The sequence below is a fragment of the Eriocheir sinensis genome, chromosome 31 (genome assembly GCF_024679095.1).
Source record: "Eriocheir sinensis breed Jianghai 21 chromosome 31, ASM2467909v1, whole genome shotgun sequence".
Classification (NCBI taxonomy): Eukaryota; Metazoa; Arthropoda; class Malacostraca; order Decapoda; family Varunidae; genus Eriocheir; species Eriocheir sinensis.
This window is the reverse complement of record NC_066539.1, coordinates 4266037-4283384: the sequence shown is the minus strand read 5'-3', so window position 1 is coordinate 4283384 and position 17348 is coordinate 4266037. Positions and strand designations below refer to the sequence as shown.

The 17348-nt window shown below is 40.0% G+C and overlaps 1 protein-coding gene across 4 annotated transcripts; it reads right to left on the bottom strand.

The window, feature by feature from the left end:
- Positions 1-1165: 1165 nt before the first annotated feature.
- On the bottom strand, positions 1166-17029 carry LOC127005818 (thimet oligopeptidase-like). 4 transcript variants are annotated; one of them, XM_050874956.1, is made up of 14 exons: positions 16753-17029; positions 14890-15063; positions 13978-14117; positions 13591-13709; positions 12277-12446; positions 11731-11843; positions 11020-11239; positions 10460-10564; positions 9814-9936; positions 9037-9174; positions 7526-7600; positions 6578-6754; positions 4778-5038; positions 1166-1473 (listed from the first exon to the last, which is right to left on the bottom strand). In XM_050874956.1, exons 1-14 carry the CDS (start codon positions 16996-16998, stop codon positions 1273-1275), a joined length of 2262 nt encoding a protein of 753 aa, XP_050730913.1. In that variant the 5' UTR covers positions 16999-17029; the 3' UTR covers positions 1166-1272. The 4 variants fall into 4 exon arrangements, with proteins under 4 accessions (XP_050730913.1, XP_050730914.1, XP_050730916.1 ...); XM_050874957.1 differs by having other exon boundaries at positions 16822-17027; XM_050874959.1 differs by having other exon boundaries at positions 16800-16937.
- Positions 17030-17348: the final 319 nt, after the last annotated feature.

The following is a 17348-nucleotide window of genomic DNA, read 5'->3' as shown; positions in this document are numbered from 1 at the left end:
GAGGTCATCAAACGTAAGAGGAAAGTTAAGAAAAGAAGAATTTACTTGTTGTCAAGGCCTCTACACAGGAAAAGAAGGCAACAGACATGAAGGATGAAGTCTCCCAGGCATTGAATGGTATTCAAATAACTGATTCAAGATTTATAAATAGAAGTAACATTGTCATGAACTTTGATAATGAGAACACAAGGGATGAGGCTGCTCAAAAACTGGAGTCTGTTGAGCAAATTAATACCAAGTGTTGGAAAGATGAAACCAAAGATCATGATATGCAATGTGCATAAAGAGGAGACCAAGGAAAAAATAAAGGAGACCATCTTAGACCGCAATGAGTTCTTACACGCCATTGGGGGTGTTGAGGATAAGCCTGCGGCTGGCGGCACGATGCACTACATTTTGAGGTGTGACCCAACTGTGAGAGAGCTGATTCACAAGAATCACGACTAGCTAAAATTAGAATGGAGAATATACACACTGAGAGACAAATACCATGCAATTATATGCTATCATTGTCAGAGATATGACCATCTTGAGGCCAACTGTACTGCCAAGACCAATGGAGATGCCCCAAATTGTTTCAAATGCGCTGGCAATCATAAATCACAGGAGTGCACCATGGCTGAGAAGAAATGCATAAATTGTGTGAGATACAGGAAGTCTGAAATCAACCACTCAGCGAATGACCAGTGTTGTGTAGTTCTCCAGACTGAAATTGAGAGAATTCGTAACGTGACCGATCATGGCTATTAATTAGTGTCTGTACCCAAAGATAAATTGTGTGTGATGAATGTTCTGTGTGCTGGAAATAATTGTTGAATATCTAATTGTGATACTATAATGAAAATAGCAGACATGAACACTGAACTAATTGTTATATGTGATATTATTCGTAAAAGAAATTAAGAAAGCTAACGTTGAAATTGTTGACGGCCCTCGTAGAGCGCTGCATCAGCGGCGGAGCAGGGCCTGAAACTTCATCAACGGTAAACGGTAAACAGTAGAAGACTGGCTGCCTCAATCAGCTATCCAATACTGACAAGCTTGCAAACAAAAACAGTTCAATCTCCAATAGCAAGCTAGAAATAAACAGCATAGTATTCCTCCATGGTACACAACTTAATGGAAATATTAATGCAGGACTTGAAGGGGGTAAAAAAAGAAACAATTACATAACATAATTTATCATAGAAATTATGTTGCCCAAAACAAATCTTTTCTACAAATATTGGCTCATACAAAGTTTAGTTTGGTTCACAAAGGAGACTAGAGTTCTCATGCCTGTAGACCCTTGCTTTGCAAGAAGGCATCGGGGGTTGGGTCACGGCCCAAGAAGTCCCGTAGAAGCTCATCAGCATCCTTTGAGCCTCCTGGCTGCAGAATGCACTGGCGATACTTGGCACCAATGGTCGGGTTCAGGATGCCTTGCTTCTTGAAGCAGCTGTCATACATGTCCATGGAGAACACCTCACTCCACTGTAAAGATAACAAATAGATTCAGTTAGATTTGGAAACCTGATATGCACAACTAACTAACTAATAGGGAGCATACAGCAGGGAGTGCAGTTTGACTCACTCCCTGCCTACACCCCAAACATTCGCCCCCTAGCAAGTCTCCACGCCTCTACCCTTTCCATTCCAAGCCCCTCCTGGCAGGATCGATCAACTTGCCCCAACCATGAATTATGTGGGTGACCCCTTAGTCTCCTCCATTCAGGGTTGCCTTGCACAGAAACAATCCTATGAGTGAAATTGACATCTGGGAAGCATGCCACATGCCCATACAGCTGAAGTTGGCATCCATGGACTAAGCTGGTAACAGGCCTCAGTTTCACGGAAGTAGTTGCTGGTTTGACATGGCAATTCCAGCGATACCCCATGATCCTGTAAAGGCACTTGGTACCAAAGGCATCGACACACCTTTTCAAGTCACTAATTCAGAGTCCATGTCTCACAGCCATTCAGTAAGAGAGGCAACACAAGTGATTTAAAGATTCAAATCTTCATCCTTCTGCATAAATATTGACAATGCCATATACTCACATTGAGTGAGTTCATAACACCATAGGCCAGGCCAATTTGTCAAGTGACTACCTAGTATAACCTATCAATGTTATGCATTATGCTACCAAGGTATGTGGAACTTTTCATGACCTAGGTGTCCTCACCACATGCATGAACAGGCTAAACTGTGTCATCCAGTAAACCTCCAAATGATTGGACCTTGGTTATGGCCCAGGAGGCTTAGCCTCCTCATGAAGCTTTTATTGAGCTTCATGAGCTGACTGGGACCTTTAGCGATTTTGTAAGAAATACAGCATCATCAGCAAAATCAAGGTCAGTGACCTTGATGTTTCCAACTGATGCTCTGCAACAACTTTGCTTAATACTCAGTCCATGCAAGGTTTGAAAAGTGATGGAGCAAGGATGCACCCCTGCCTTACTCCTGAATGTACACGGAAAAAGCTGGAAAAACCTTCTACACACTTCACAGCACTCTCATTCCCAGAGTAAAGGTCAGTCCTCAGGTCAGTAATTCTTTCAGGAATCCCACAGACCCACAGAATGTCACCAAACATCTCGGGATAGGTACTGAAGCACGAGTGACAAGACCAAGACCAAAAAAGATATGTAAACAAAGCATTTTAAGTAATTTTCAGTCATTTTTACATAATTTTAAGTAATTCTGAATCACTTTGTCATGGTATGTCAGTGTTTTCTGAGTTTAGGCAGACTCAAGAACACATCTCCATTGAACCCAATATATATAGGACTTGATTTGCAAGATTTTGATTTACAATTGAGTCCAGGAAAGTGAGACAATCATAAATCATGGGAGACCTGTATGCCTGAGCACACACCTGGTTCCTTACTTTATCAAGATGGAACCCTGGAGAGTGTCATCTCAAGATTTTCTTGGACCTGATGTGCATCCTTAGTTTTGCAGCAAGTCTGTGGTTGGTTGCAAAGAATTCAGCACTTCGGAAAACCCTACAGTTCTGGATGATTCTCTTGAGGAGTATCAACAAGAATGTCATCGATCTCCTTTGCCACATCGCCAGTATTGGTATAAGATCTCCTTTGCCACATCGCCAGTATTGGTATAAGATCTCCTTTGCCACATCGCCAGTATTGGTATAAGATCTCTTTTGCCACATTGCCAGTATTGGTATAAGATCTCCTTTGCCACATCACCAGTATTGGTATAAGATCTCCTTTGCCACATCGCCAGTATTGGTATAAGATCTCCTTTGCCACATCGCCAGTATTGGTATAAGATCTCTTTTGCCACATCGCCAGTATTGGTATAAGATCTTTACCACATTGCCAGTATTGGTATAAAATCTCCTTTACCACATTGCCAGTATTGGTATAAGATCTCCTTTACCACATTGCCAGTATTGGTATAAGATCTCCTTTACCACATTGCCAGTATTGGTATAAGATCTCCTTTGCCACATTGCCAGTATTGGTATAAGATCTCCTTTGCCACATTGCCAGTATTGGTATAAGATCTCTTTTGCCACATTGCCAGTATTGGTATAAGATCTCCTTTGCCACATTGCCAGTATTGGTATAAGATCTCCTTTGCCACATTGCCAGTATTGGTATAAGATCTCCTTTGCCACATCGCCAGTATTGGTATACAAGTCCAGCAGCGAGGCTCGCATCTCTGGAATCAGGAACCAGCCTTACGGACTTTGCAAAGCTCAGAAGGAAAGAAATTTATGGAGACCAACACATAACTGGTAGCCAACTTTCCATGTGCCAGTAACTGCATTAAAGCCACCCAAGACAATGAGTGTGTCACATGGGGTGGCTCTGGTTGACTATAGAGTTGAGCTTGGCATAGAACATCTCTTTCTCCTTAAGTTCATACATCTCAGTAAGGGCATACACTGCAATAAGAGACATGAAGCCCAAGGTGTGCTTCAATCTCACCAGCATCATACACTCATCAACAGATGACTGCAGTCAGCTAGATCTCCTCATCTCATAAAGCCCCACTAAGTCCACTCAGCTGACAGATAGGGTAGTCGCTGATCCTCCGTGAGGCTCAGGATGTTCCAGGCATCCACACGCTGGCAGTCTCCAAGAAAAGGGGAGGGGTGAGATTAATGGAGCATGGGTTCTCTCCTACACCCCCTCCCAGACCTGTCAGAGTACTGAATGCCATATGAATGTCTTAAAAGTTCACTCTCCCTTGTACAACTGAAATCACAATTTATCATTACAGCACAATTTGAAATAAAGATTGAGTAGTGTTGGTGCTGAGACCAAACTTTAAGTAGCGAGACAGTAAATTAAAGGCATCAAGTAACTGGACCTGTTTTTTTTCTGTATAGTGTGAAGTAATTTTGCGCAGTTTTCTATTTTTTTATCCATGCTAACTAAACATCTAAAAACAAGTCATTTGCATTTATATGTAAACTATATAAGTCGCATTAGATCTTTGCAATATATATATATATATATATATATATATATATATATATATATATATATATATATATATATATATATATATATATATATATATATTTTTTTTTTTTTTATCAACAAAATTTTCATTGCAAAAGCTTTTGTTTAAAATTACAGTTTACACTTAAGTGCAAATATGAGGGGCATTTTACAAAAAACTGTTCCCTCATCCAAATAATAATTGAAAGGAGGAATTAAGTGAGTGGAAGGCCTTATTCTTCTTGAAATCAACTGGAGAGACATTACCAATAATTTTTGGCAGATATGGGATCAGCACAAATTCATGACTATCACTCACCAAATAGCCATAATACTGAGCATCGTATCCCCCAGCCAGATGTCCAAAGGTAGCGGGCATGTTTGTGTTGGGGATGGGCTCAATGTCCATGATGTCCTTGTAGGTTTGGGTGAAGAGAGCCTTGGTGTCAGCTTCTCCTCTTGTGTGGATGGTTTGGTCAAAAGTCCCAAGAATTATTTGCCTCAGGTTGAATCCACCTGCATTTGCTTTTCGGGATTTTGCCAACTTGTCAACAATTTCATCTGGGAGTGTTGAACCAGTCTGAAATTTAGGCCTCATTAGTTGGTTGCTTCTGGGGATCAGAATAAAGTAGGAGCTGGGAGATGTGGACATGAAATGTAACACAGCAATAAGGGATACACATAATGAAAACTGACTAAATAAGAGCTGCATGTAGTGCTCTAAAGGAGGGATAGAGAAGATAATGAAAATGTGCATGAGAATTTTGGAAAGGTTTAAACATAAAAGTGTATATAAAATCCACATTGCCAGGCAGATGTATATTTTATAAGACAGTTTTGGTGGACACTGTCACCATCTTCATTAGTATGATAGCTCATTTTCATAGCCCGTAAATGTGACTGCTGAGTTATGTTCCATGTCTCGATGCATGTGATGGAGTTGGAAGGATGCTGTTCCCTTTACCCTTCTTTACCACACTTCCTTTCAATACTCTCCCTAAAGCAAAGCACCTATTACCTACCTGTCAACCCTTTACTGCTGTTTCCCACACCTCACTCTCCAGGCTCCCATGCTTACACACAACTGTCTTTGTGCTTAAACTCCTGAGCTGTAGATAACCCTTCACTAGCCTGACCTTCCTGAACTAATGACAAGCATGAACCCAGAACAAGTAGGCTAAGAAAATAGGTAACCTTAAGATAAGTTGAAAAGCCAGACCAGCAGGTAAGCGGAGAGCTGGGCATATGTGGCCGTAATGTGTGTGTACTGTGTTAATGGTAGAGAGAACAGAGACATTCTACAGATGAATGTAAGAGTTGGTGATCACTATCTATCATGCCTTAACAAGAAGAGATTCAGAGCTGCTTCTAGGTAATGGGTGGTGCTGTTATCAGTTCTGCTTCGAACAAATTACTTTTCCTGGAAAAAACAAGGAAAGCAAAGTTTTCTTGTTATATTTTTCAAGGCGGTAACATGAATATTTAAATGAAATATTATTCCACTCTGCCCCTCAGAGGCTTTCCTTGCTCAAGACACAAGGACTGATAGATAGTGATGCTTGCAACCTGGAAGTAGCTTTGAAAGACCCCAGTTCCATACCCCAACTTCTATATGCTCCATTCCCTGCTAAATGATGTAAGAAAGGCAAATGTTATTCACATGTCACATTCAAGAAGCTAAATTCACCTCATTTTCAAGATTATCTCACTTTTCCTAAATTAATGAGAGTTTGAGTGAAATAGAATGATGTTTTGTTTCCATCTGTACCTAAAGAGATTGGGGGCAAATAAGCTAAGAAGGAAGCTTAATGATTTCCTCTATTGTAAAGCAAAAACAACTATATATATATATATATATATATATATATATATATATATATATATATATATATATATATATATATATATATATATATATATATATATATATATATATATATATATATATATATTTGTTTAAAACTTCTTTAACCTACATGAACTGGCTTAAAGAGCTAGTTGACAAGATGGACTAGTCATTCATAAGCCAGTCAAGCAACATGATGCTGTTGTAAGTCAGCATTAAGATGTTAACAATAATTTGGTCAAGTTAGGTCACGGAATCACACACGAGTCCTACCTCATAGTGTCCTGACATCAGAGTTAGAGGCTCCTTTTCCCACACCCAGTTCTCCAGCATCTGTGAGGGGGCCTCCAGGAAGTCTCTCTCGACGTGTGTTCCAGCAAACATGGCAAAAGTTGCACGAGAGCAGATGTGATGCATCACGTGGCCAAACTCATGGAAATAGGACTCAACCTGAAAATTATGAAAATATTAGTCAAGATATGAGCCTGAAAGATATGCTGAATGCATATCTACCTATGGCTATGACAGCTTGTTCCCTTTTCAAACACTCCTAGAGTACTAGCACTGCAAAACTTGCATCTCTCCTCAAACATGATTCATATATTCTTCAACCCGATCAATCCATCTAAACCAATGTTGTTCAAGCTTTTCTCTCTACAGCCCAAATTCATATCGAGCATTACTCTCCTGACCGATACACAAGCTTCTAAAGAGCTAAGAGCTATGTGCCTCCTGCCATTTGGTATTGATTTAGCTTTCTACCCAATAAGTGGTGACCTGTGTTAGTCTACCAGTGCCAGCATCAAGAACCATGATCTAAAATAGTATCTTAGCCACTCCATGCCCTAATGTATTTTCATTCATGCATCAACCTCACAAACTCACTTCTGCATTCTAAAAACATACATACTACAAACTCTCCTGTCTGCTCTGGTTTCCTTAAATCCATGCAAGCACCATAACTGCTTAAAATGTTTCTTGAATGTATGATATATGAGTGATGAGTGCTTAAAAATCACAAGGCTGTAAGTGCTGTAATAATACTAATATTATTTTGCTCTAAAAGTTACAATTCTGTAATGGAGTTTTTGATCCTATTAGATAATTATAATGCCTCAAGTCACACTTGATGGAACCTGTTGCTGGCACAACCTCTATTTTAGTGGTACTGGTGCTTGTGGCCTTGTTGTCCTAGAGGACACATTTTTTTGTAAGACAAACCTCTGAATGATCTAACAGTGCAGGCTTATCCTTGGTGGGCTTTGTGAAGTTGCACATCATTGCACACACAGCAACCTGCAAAGACATGACCATGTAGCATCACAATGATATTGAGGGATAGTTATGAAATAAAAACTATGTATTGAGGCCTAACCAAGTACACCAATGGATTGCAAACTGGTTAAGCAAGAGATAATAATAGAAGGTAAGGGTTGGACTTAAGCTATAGCTGCATGTGGCCACAGTGGTCATCTTTGTCCCAATGGCCCTTGAGCTTGTTGTGGGCAGAAACCCATTGCTCTGAGATACAGGACCACTGTAACATTCTGGTTATCACAGTTTCCCTTCCCCACATTTCCCAAGGTACCCATTTATCAGCCAGCTCATAAGGGAGGATGAACAGCTGGGTGGGCTGGATGCTGCCTGCCCAGGCTGGGATTCAAACCCAGGCCCAGAGATTCATAGCTAGGTGTTCTAACCACTTCATCACAGAGATGATAACAGACAAAATGGGTTGTCATCAATAAAGCTGCTGCACTAATGATGTCCCTCAGGACTCTGTTCTTGGACATGTCCTGCTCAGAATTTACTTCAATGACTGGTGCTGGCCTCAACTTAATTACATAATTGGCAAATGACCCAATCATTGGTAACTCAGTACTCCTGACCAAGACAGGCAAAGCCTTAAAGATAAGTGTAGAATCCACCCTTTCAAAAATGAAAAAAAATTAGGAGTAATAAAAATAAACCACTAATAAATGCATGCAAGTACCTGTCCACATATCTAATGATGAACCTTAAAAAATAAGAATTAATAACTGCACTCAAGCACCCATCTGATGTGTCACAATTATTGCAGTCTGTTAACCAAAACAGCTTTAGTAATGATGATTTACCTTCTCTGCATGTGTATCAATAATCAAGTATCTAACAATAAGTCATAAAGTACTCATTTGTATGTATCCGATCCAATTGTGGTTAGAAGCTAAAAGTTCAATATGCTTAGTACTATAATATCAATATGCTTAGTGCTATAACTTCAATAACCTGAGTACTATAATTTCAATATGTTGAGTACTTTAATTTCAATATACTGAGTATTATAATTTCAATAACCTGAGTACTATCATTTCAATATGCTTAGTACTATAATTTCAATAACCTGAGTACTATAATTTCAATATGCTTAGTACTATAATTTCAATATGCTTAGTACTATAATTTCAATATGCTAAGTACTATAATTTCAATAACCTGAGTACTATAATTTCAATATGCTTAGTACTATAATAACAATATGCGGAGTTCTATAATTTCAATATGCTGAGTACCATAATTTTAATAACCTAAGTACTATAATTTCAACATGCTTAGTACTATAATATCAATATGCTGAGTTCTATAATTTCAATATGCTGAGTACCATAATTTTAATAAGCTGAGCACTATAATTTCAATATGCCAAGTACTATAATATAAGTATGACACTCGTGACCCTACTACCCACCCACCTGTCGGGAGCCATCAGCGGCAACGCAGGATGGTTGGAGAGGGAAGATGGCAGCGTGTCCAAATTTGCCATCACGAGGGTAAAGATCCAGGAAGAAGTAGCCCAAGTTCTCCTCTGACTTTGTATCAGTCACTCGGTACTGCAAGGACAAGGGTTAGCTGTTGAGAGACTGACTGGAAATAAATGTTCAGAGACAGACAGTAAATAGTGTGGACTAGTAATAGGGTAGGCGGTGGCTGAGTGGTTAGCGTGCGAGCCCCGCATTCACTGCGCCATGGACAACGTCGGTTCGAATCCCCATGCTACTACCTGGGATTTTTCAGTCACCACTGAGTGGCCTAATACCACCCATCAACCCAGACTCTGGAAGAAACCATCCAAGTGAATCAAGAATGAGTTCCGGGGGGCAGTATGAGCTAAGCATAACTGGTGCCACTATAAAAATTGCCTGCGCCATGATGGGCTTGGGCCAACCACCAGGCCCCTGAAGAAATCCTACCAGCGCTACAGGCGGTGATGTAAAAAAAAAATAAATAAATAAATAAATAAAAAAATAAAAAAAATCATCACATTCAGTTTTGCAACATTAAAGGACACTCTGGCCAATCATTTCTTAATAAGAATATTGTTCAGCCACAGAAGACACTAATGTGGACTTGTAATACACCTTATCATTGTAATCATAATAATCACCACCATGTGACTGTTTCCCACAGAGGACATAAAGGACATGTGATAATGCACGAGACAAGGCTTCAGTCACACACACAAGACTCACCAGCTTGACATCATCATGCCAGGTGTCTGCATCTGCTACCAGGGTGAACTGTAGCCCCAGCAGTGTTTGGTAGATGTCAAACAGTCCCGATGTCACTTTCTCCAAGGGAAAATACTGTCTCACCTGTAGGGGAAACAAAAATATATATATATATATATATATATATATATATATATATATATATATATATATATATATATATATATATATATATATATATATATATATATATATATATATATATATATATATATATATACATATTCAAAGATAGGAATGGTTTCATCTATTACAGTGTATTCTCCCACTTTCAAACTGGTTGGCCAATACAAATCTCTACTTTTGTCTGCCTATACTTCATCATACTGTCTGACACCCTTTGTTCACCTCCTGGCTCAGTCTTTTCACTTACATACTAAATACATTGCACCATTGGCAGCCATTCATTAAGTTGTCATATCTTCCTTGTTTCCAGTTATCTACCTTTCTCAATGCTTTAATAGCTTTGCCTTCATTGTCTCTAGTCAGACACAGCCAAGTACTGAGGTGCACCATTCTACATATTTTCTAGACCAATATACCATGTCCTGCAAAGTAGTGTCTGACATTACAATCTCTGGTTAATGTTAAAGCTGTAATGACTTGCCTCATTTTGATCTACTGCATACATCTTCTCTTCCACCTGATTCATGTAGTATCGAAGGTCCCAGAAGTCCAACTGACCATTGTACTCATAACTGTACTTCTCACACTGAGGATATAAAGAAAATATTGGTTCAACTGATAGAATACTGGTTCAAAAGGAAAGTGAGAAAAAAAGTAATTGAAAAGAAAGACATTTAGGATAACATTTAGCATGAAGGCAATACGAGAATCAGTTAAAAAAAAAGGAAGTGGGGGGGATGGGAAAATGATTACTCCAACCAACTCCAAAAAAGAACAGTAACAGATGAGACATTTGGGAACAATTTGGCATGGCAGCAACATAAACATTAGTAGATGAATAACAATAAGAAATTATAAAAAATGAAGATTGGTGCAGAGAACCTATTATCATTAACAAGTCTCAAATAATATATGCTGCAGACCAAAATGAAAGGAACTGCATAAGAAAAAGATACACAAGAAAAGCAAAATTAAAAAGTGAAGCCTATAGGTTTTGCATTCACTAAATTCTCATGGTGTTTGGGAGCATATAGTTTATACCTCTTCTTTCTTAAATTTCTGCATGACCACTTGCTCATCCTTCCACAGAGGCTGAAGTTTGTCAGAGAGGTTGGTGAGGAACTCGGCAACATTCTCAGGGTTCTTGGCCATGCGCTCCTCCAGGACGTAGTGGGCATGGTTCTTGTAGCCCAGTAACTCTGCCTGCTTCTGCCGCAGGGATATGAGTTCCTCTAAGATGGGTGTGTTCTCCTCCATGCACCTGCAGAACAAGAACATTCAGCATTAGGCTGGGGACCAAGTCTCTCTCTCCCTCTCCAAAACTTTTCCAATCTACTGATCCATTTCACTGGTGGTCTGCCCCTGATACACTCTCCTTCCAATCCTCTCCTGTCCTAAAATATACACTTGATTCTGCCATAATTTCAAAGAATTTTTTTTTTCTTTTTTGATAAATCTGTTCAAATATTTACATTTAATTTTGTCTCAATTCTAAAGGAAAGAAAACTACTTTAGATGATTCAGTCCTTCCATCTACACTTCATTTTATCAAGATTGCAAAAAGAGAAAGAGCTTCATTAGGTAGTCTGTCTCATCATCTACACTTAGTTTTGTTTTAACTAACAGAAAGAGGAAATAGTAGTCTGTCCTAACATCTGCAATCAATTTTATCTATACTCTGACAGAACATAAAAAAAAAGGTACTCTGTCCTCATATACACTCAATACTGGCATTACACCTGTACCACTGACTTTGACTGGCTGGCGGTGACCATGAGGCGGCGGGTGTTAGGGACATGACACTTCTTGGTGATGGGGAACAGGTGTGGGTACTTCATGGTCACCTCCAGCTTGCCGTCCTCCCCCTGCAAGAAAGTTTGTCTGTACTGATCTGTATAATACTTAATTACCCCTTAGCCCTCACCCACCACTACCTCTGCCTTACATATGCCTCCTTTGATGTAACAAATAACAATAATAATAAAAGATTGTCCTATTTACACCTTATTTTTTCATGATTATAAAGGTAGAAAAACAGCTTCATTAAGTAACATGAGTTTTTTGACTTATTAGTTGGCAATCCTATTTCCATAACTACAAAAGCAGTACACTCAACTAAGGCAAACACTTTTCTTGCTACTTTTTATTATCAAGATTAATCAAAACACTTCCTAATACTTTCCTGGTGATCATACTCAGTGCATCATAACAGATCTCATTTACTACAAGTCCACATTGTAAGTATTTTTGCTGAAACTTACATGTACTTTGACAGAAAAGACAGAGAAGAAAGGTTACCTGTGTCAAATCATCAATGAAGTCCTCAGGCATGCCGGCTAACTCTTCTCGCGTGAAGAACAATTTAGTGTTGTCTTCATTTAGATTTCTTTGGAATTTTATGCTCAACTCAGACATGCGCTTCTTGATCTTCTTCACTTCCTTCTGGATCTCTTCAGACAAGTGTAGACCTGAAAAAAATTACATAGAGTAAGTTCATCTGAATCTTAAGTAAAATACCTTTGAGTCACATTCTCTATTGGTGTGCTCAACATGAACAAGCTCAGTAATTAATGGGGAACTTTTAGGAAAGCCAACTGGATGATTGGCACCACCTACATAGCTGGAGACTTGGCAATGTTTGCTTGTCTGTTCACACTCATTACCTTAAAGAACTGAACTGAGGTATGAAGATGAACAGGTGCCAAGTAAAAAAGTTTTTATCAATGTTTTTTTCACCCCTCAGGTCAATTCTCTACAGAAGCTTTTTTCCTCCTGATTTGAATATTAACTGGAGACGGTCACTGGTGGGTGAACTGGTGATCAAATCTTACGGGAATATCATGAATAGCCAATGGTAATAATGATAATGTTATTAAATTCTCCAGAGCAAAAATTCCTCTGAAGAATTTATTAGTGCTTGACAAAACAACACTCACTTTAATGTATGTGCTATAATTTATGTACATCAAATATTAATGGTCAATGAGTGACAAACTATACTTTGTGATTATCCATCACAACCACCCTCTCAACAGTACAGTTTTTCCCACAAAAGAAAAAGATAGGTCTAAAGTTACCTTTTGAAAGGTTCAAAAGAATAGAAGAGCCATGGACTTTTGCATGCCCTAAGCAGGGTTTGGTTCAGAGCCAGACCTCCCTCATGAGCATTTTTTCTTTTGACTCATCTTTATTTTTCATTATGGTTTAGGACCCCTTTGTTACTCCTTATGTTGTTCATTGGGTGGAGCCAGCACTAAGTGACTGACTGAACCTTCACATGTCCAGGCAGGTTAAAGAGTAAAACACTGGGTGACTAGGGGGCATTTTCTCAAACACTGCAGCATCTAAATACGCAAATTTAGTAAAACTTTTGTAGAAGTTTCGGGGAATTTATATGGGTGGTTTTACGAGACTTCTGTACCAAGAAAGTTAAAAAGAATTACGTGAACCTGACAAACATTCTTTTGGGCCTTTGGAAATAGTTGTTGTGAGTGCAAGAAGCATCTGAGAATATGAACTTTATGACAAAGAGCTCCCACTTCACATATCTGGGCAGTTTTCAGAGTAATAAACCAAGTGATTAACAGAGACTTTCCACACGCCTCTACATACCATTTCGTCTCCCATGAAGGATAAGCTTTGCCACAAGTCTCTTCTGCTCTGGGGCAAGGCCATCTGTGCCCACGTTGTCCCTGAATCCCACCACTCGGTCAAAGATGTCCTTCCTCATGCTGCAGGGTAGAAGGACCAGTTAATGTGTTGGTTAAAGTTTTGTAACTTGCTGCAGATAAAAATGTGGCTATGTTACCAAGATATATATGGGTTTGTAATTTTTTTCTTTTCCATACACATAGGCTACATACAAAGATACAGTTGCATACATACACACCATATTCCCACATCCAACTAGTACTGATCAACTCCTTCAAAGATTCTACATCAAACTCCTGATTGCTTTTCACTACTTTCAGCAACACACACACACACACACACACACACCTCATCTCTACATCAAACTCCTCCAGCTTCTGTTCAGCTTTGCTGGATGCTTCCCGCACTTCCTTGTCGACAGCTGCATGTTGAGGAAAGTCCAATGGCGACCCAAGTGTGGATCGCTCTGTCATTAGGTCTGCAAGTTGCTATCGAGAAAACATACAAGTCAATAAATGTTTCACATTCCTCTAAATGTTTAAAGAATAAACCAATTAACAGTCACATTGTCATCAGCTCTGCATGTTGCCACAAAGTAAATACACACATTTCTATAAGTGATCCAAGCCTTCCTCTAAAGACTAAATCCAATAGTAATTGCTTTCATCAGGTGTGCAAATTGCTTTTAAGTATATACACACACATCAACAACTTCCTCTAATGAACACGTGCATCAATAGTTGTCTCAAAGATGCTATAGAGAATATACACATCAATAATCTTATGCTGTAACTTCCTCTAAATAACAAGCATATTATAATTATTCAGTGGTTAAGGTCTGTGAACTGTCATGGAGAATATAGATGTCTATAAGTGCTCTGTCTCTCTCTCCTTAAAAAGACCGTGAAAGGTCACCATGCACTCTGGACTGTGTCATTCAGGTTGTTTTCTCTGAAGTTTTCTTTTCTAACTTAAGTGTTTTATATATCAGGAAGAAATATGTCTTTCCCTCCATCCCCAATCCTACTTCAGTGTTAGCTACCAATAAAGTTTTCTCCAAGTGTGGCTCGGAAAAGAAAGACGCAAAAACATTCCTCAAGCAAAATGTATTTTAAGGCACACTCATGAACACTAAATATACAGATTCAAAGACAAACAAGGTGTAAAGATTAGTAGTAGATGAAGAGATGGAGTGGGTATTACAATATAATTATGACAGTGGTAATGTGCTACAACTAATGTTTCATGTTTCATTCTTACTTTGATCACATTGTCGTACTTGACCTGGTCAAGCGGCAGTGCCCCGACGCTATTGTAAGCCGCTCGCTGCTTGGCAATGAGGGCATCCGTCTGCTTGTCTAGCTCTTCTGGGGTTATCTTGCGGAAGTCAAACAACCCATTTATTCCCTGAGGTGCCGGCATGCTGCTGGTGATCTGAAAGTGTACCGAGACTTTGTTTATGTTGAGTCTTAGTAACACAAGACTTACCCTTACCCATATTTGATATTTTACATCAGTGTTTTCATTTTACCTTTCACTTTTCATTGCCTTATCAATTGTGGTACAAAAAACAGTGCAAAAGAGAACATTTACAACAGTATCAATGCCTGCCTTTGCAGGCACTTTCTACATGGCAAATACATAAAAAAAAGGAAACCCTAGCTCATATTTCTTCTGCAAATTTTTCCTATTCATACTTTTACGTGCTTCCAATCTTCCGTAACTCATCTCTGCCTCACTACTGTTGGTGATCTATTTATATTCTTAACCAGGGGGTGGGGCTTGAGAGGGCTTTGTCCCCCAAAACATAGTTAGGGCCTTGTACATGAAATTCTGGGTTATACTAACATGAAATTTCAGCCATTCAAAAAATGTGGGGTAATATAGCAAAATGTCACTCCAGTTTTATGAAATCACAGGTAACAAAGCAACATGTTAGTGAATATCTTACCAGGAAACAAGGTGGTATGCCGAAAGGCCTTCATAATTAATGATGCCCACAAAATACCCCATCTTAACGTACCTGATAGTATCTACCTCTGCCAAAATAGTAAACTATCATCACTCTACACAAATTTACTGCCACTAAAAACTAACCCACTGCATCTAATATTAATTATCACCACTATAGCAGTAACCTAGTGCAGTTAAAAAAATAAAAAATAAAATCTAATCCACCACAAGGGATAGTAATCAATCACCATTAAAACAGTATTCTATCACTAACCTATCAGGAGGAAATACTTTGACGTTTTGCAAAATCTCATAATACTGAGTGAAATGGATGGACATTTTGAATTTTGGTATGTATGAAATTTTGTGAATATATATGAACAGATACGTTAGCCCCTCTCATATACACAGCATGGTACAATCAGCCACTCCACACACCATTTTCACCCTTCCCAACCCTCCCTCACCCCACAGCACAACACACCACAGCACATAAGTTTTTTCTCACCCCAACCACATCACACCACCATTCCCAACACTCCCTCACCCCACAGCACACATCCCACTGCACACAAGTTTTTTTCACCCCAACCACATCACACCACCATTCCCACCCTTCCCAACACTCCCTCACCCCACAGCACACCACCACAACACACATCCCACTGCACACAAGTTTTTCTCACCCCAACCACATCACACCACCATTCCCACCCTTCCCAACACTCCATATAAGAGGAAAATACCCTTGCTCCACAGAACTATTAATACTTTCCCAAGCACTCCCTCACCCCACAACACAGCACAACACAGCAAAACAACAACACCACCCTTTCCACCTTTCACAGCACTCCCTCACCCCACAACACAGCAACACCACCACCCTTTCCACCCTTCACAGCACTCCCTCACCCGACAACACTGCACAGCACAGCAACACCACCACCCTTTCCACCCTTCACAGCACTCCCTCACCCCACAACACAGCACAGCACAGCAACACCACCACCCTTCCCAGCACTCCCTCACCCTACAACACAGCACAGCACAGCACAGCACAGGAACACCACCACCCTTTCCACCCTTCACAGCACTACTCCCTCACCCTGCAACACAGCAAAAGACAAACACTGGATGACACTGCACACGCCTTTCACTGAATTCCCTCGCCTTATCTAACCCGGCGAGTGTCACAGCAGCGGCCTTGGCAATTTTACCTTCTACCGGCCCACCACTCACACTAAAAAGCCTTATTACTGGGGCTGGCCTGAAGGCGTGCAGGAGGGAGGGAGGCAGGGCAGAGTGGCAGGTGGAGGAGGTAGGCAGCCTGCACAACACAGCGTGGCAGGTGGAGGTAGGCGGCCTGCACAACACAGCACCAGCAACTCGAAGAAAGGCACTGCTCAACACTCTCATGCTTGGGGGGTGGCATGGAGGGAGGGAGAGAGAGGAGGGACTAGGGAGGGGAAGAGAGAAAGAGAGGAGGGGGGAAGGGAGGGTTAGGGAGGGTTAATTTGTCATTTTTATATTGCTCTGTACTTTCATTTCTGTGTGCAGTGATTAATTATGGTTAGTTAGCTTACTGTTGAGGCACATATTAAATTGCACGCTCATGATGGGAAGGAGGAGGCATGGAGGGAGGGAACGGGGGGTGGGGGGGGGTGGAGAAGGGAGAGCGAGGGAAGGTTAATTTACTTTGTCATTTTTATATTGCTCTGAACTTTCATTTCTGTGTGCAGTGATTAATTATGGTTAGTTAGCTTACT

Excerpts from the sequence above, each read along its gene's own strand:
- LOC127005818 (XM_050874956.1), bottom strand. The coding sequence starts at position 16,998 with ATGAGAGTGTTGAGCAGTGCCTTTCTTCGAGTTGCTGGTGCTGTGTTG. Across the intron at positions 13,710-13,977 it reads GAGTTTGATGTAGAGATGAG|CATGAGGAAGGACATCTTTG; the intron begins GTGTGTGTGTGT and ends TCTACCCTGCAG. Across the intron at positions 1,474-4,777 it reads CTCAGTATTATGGCTATTTG|TGGAGTGAGGTGTTCTCCAT; the intron begins GTGAGTGATAGT and ends TTATCTTTACAG.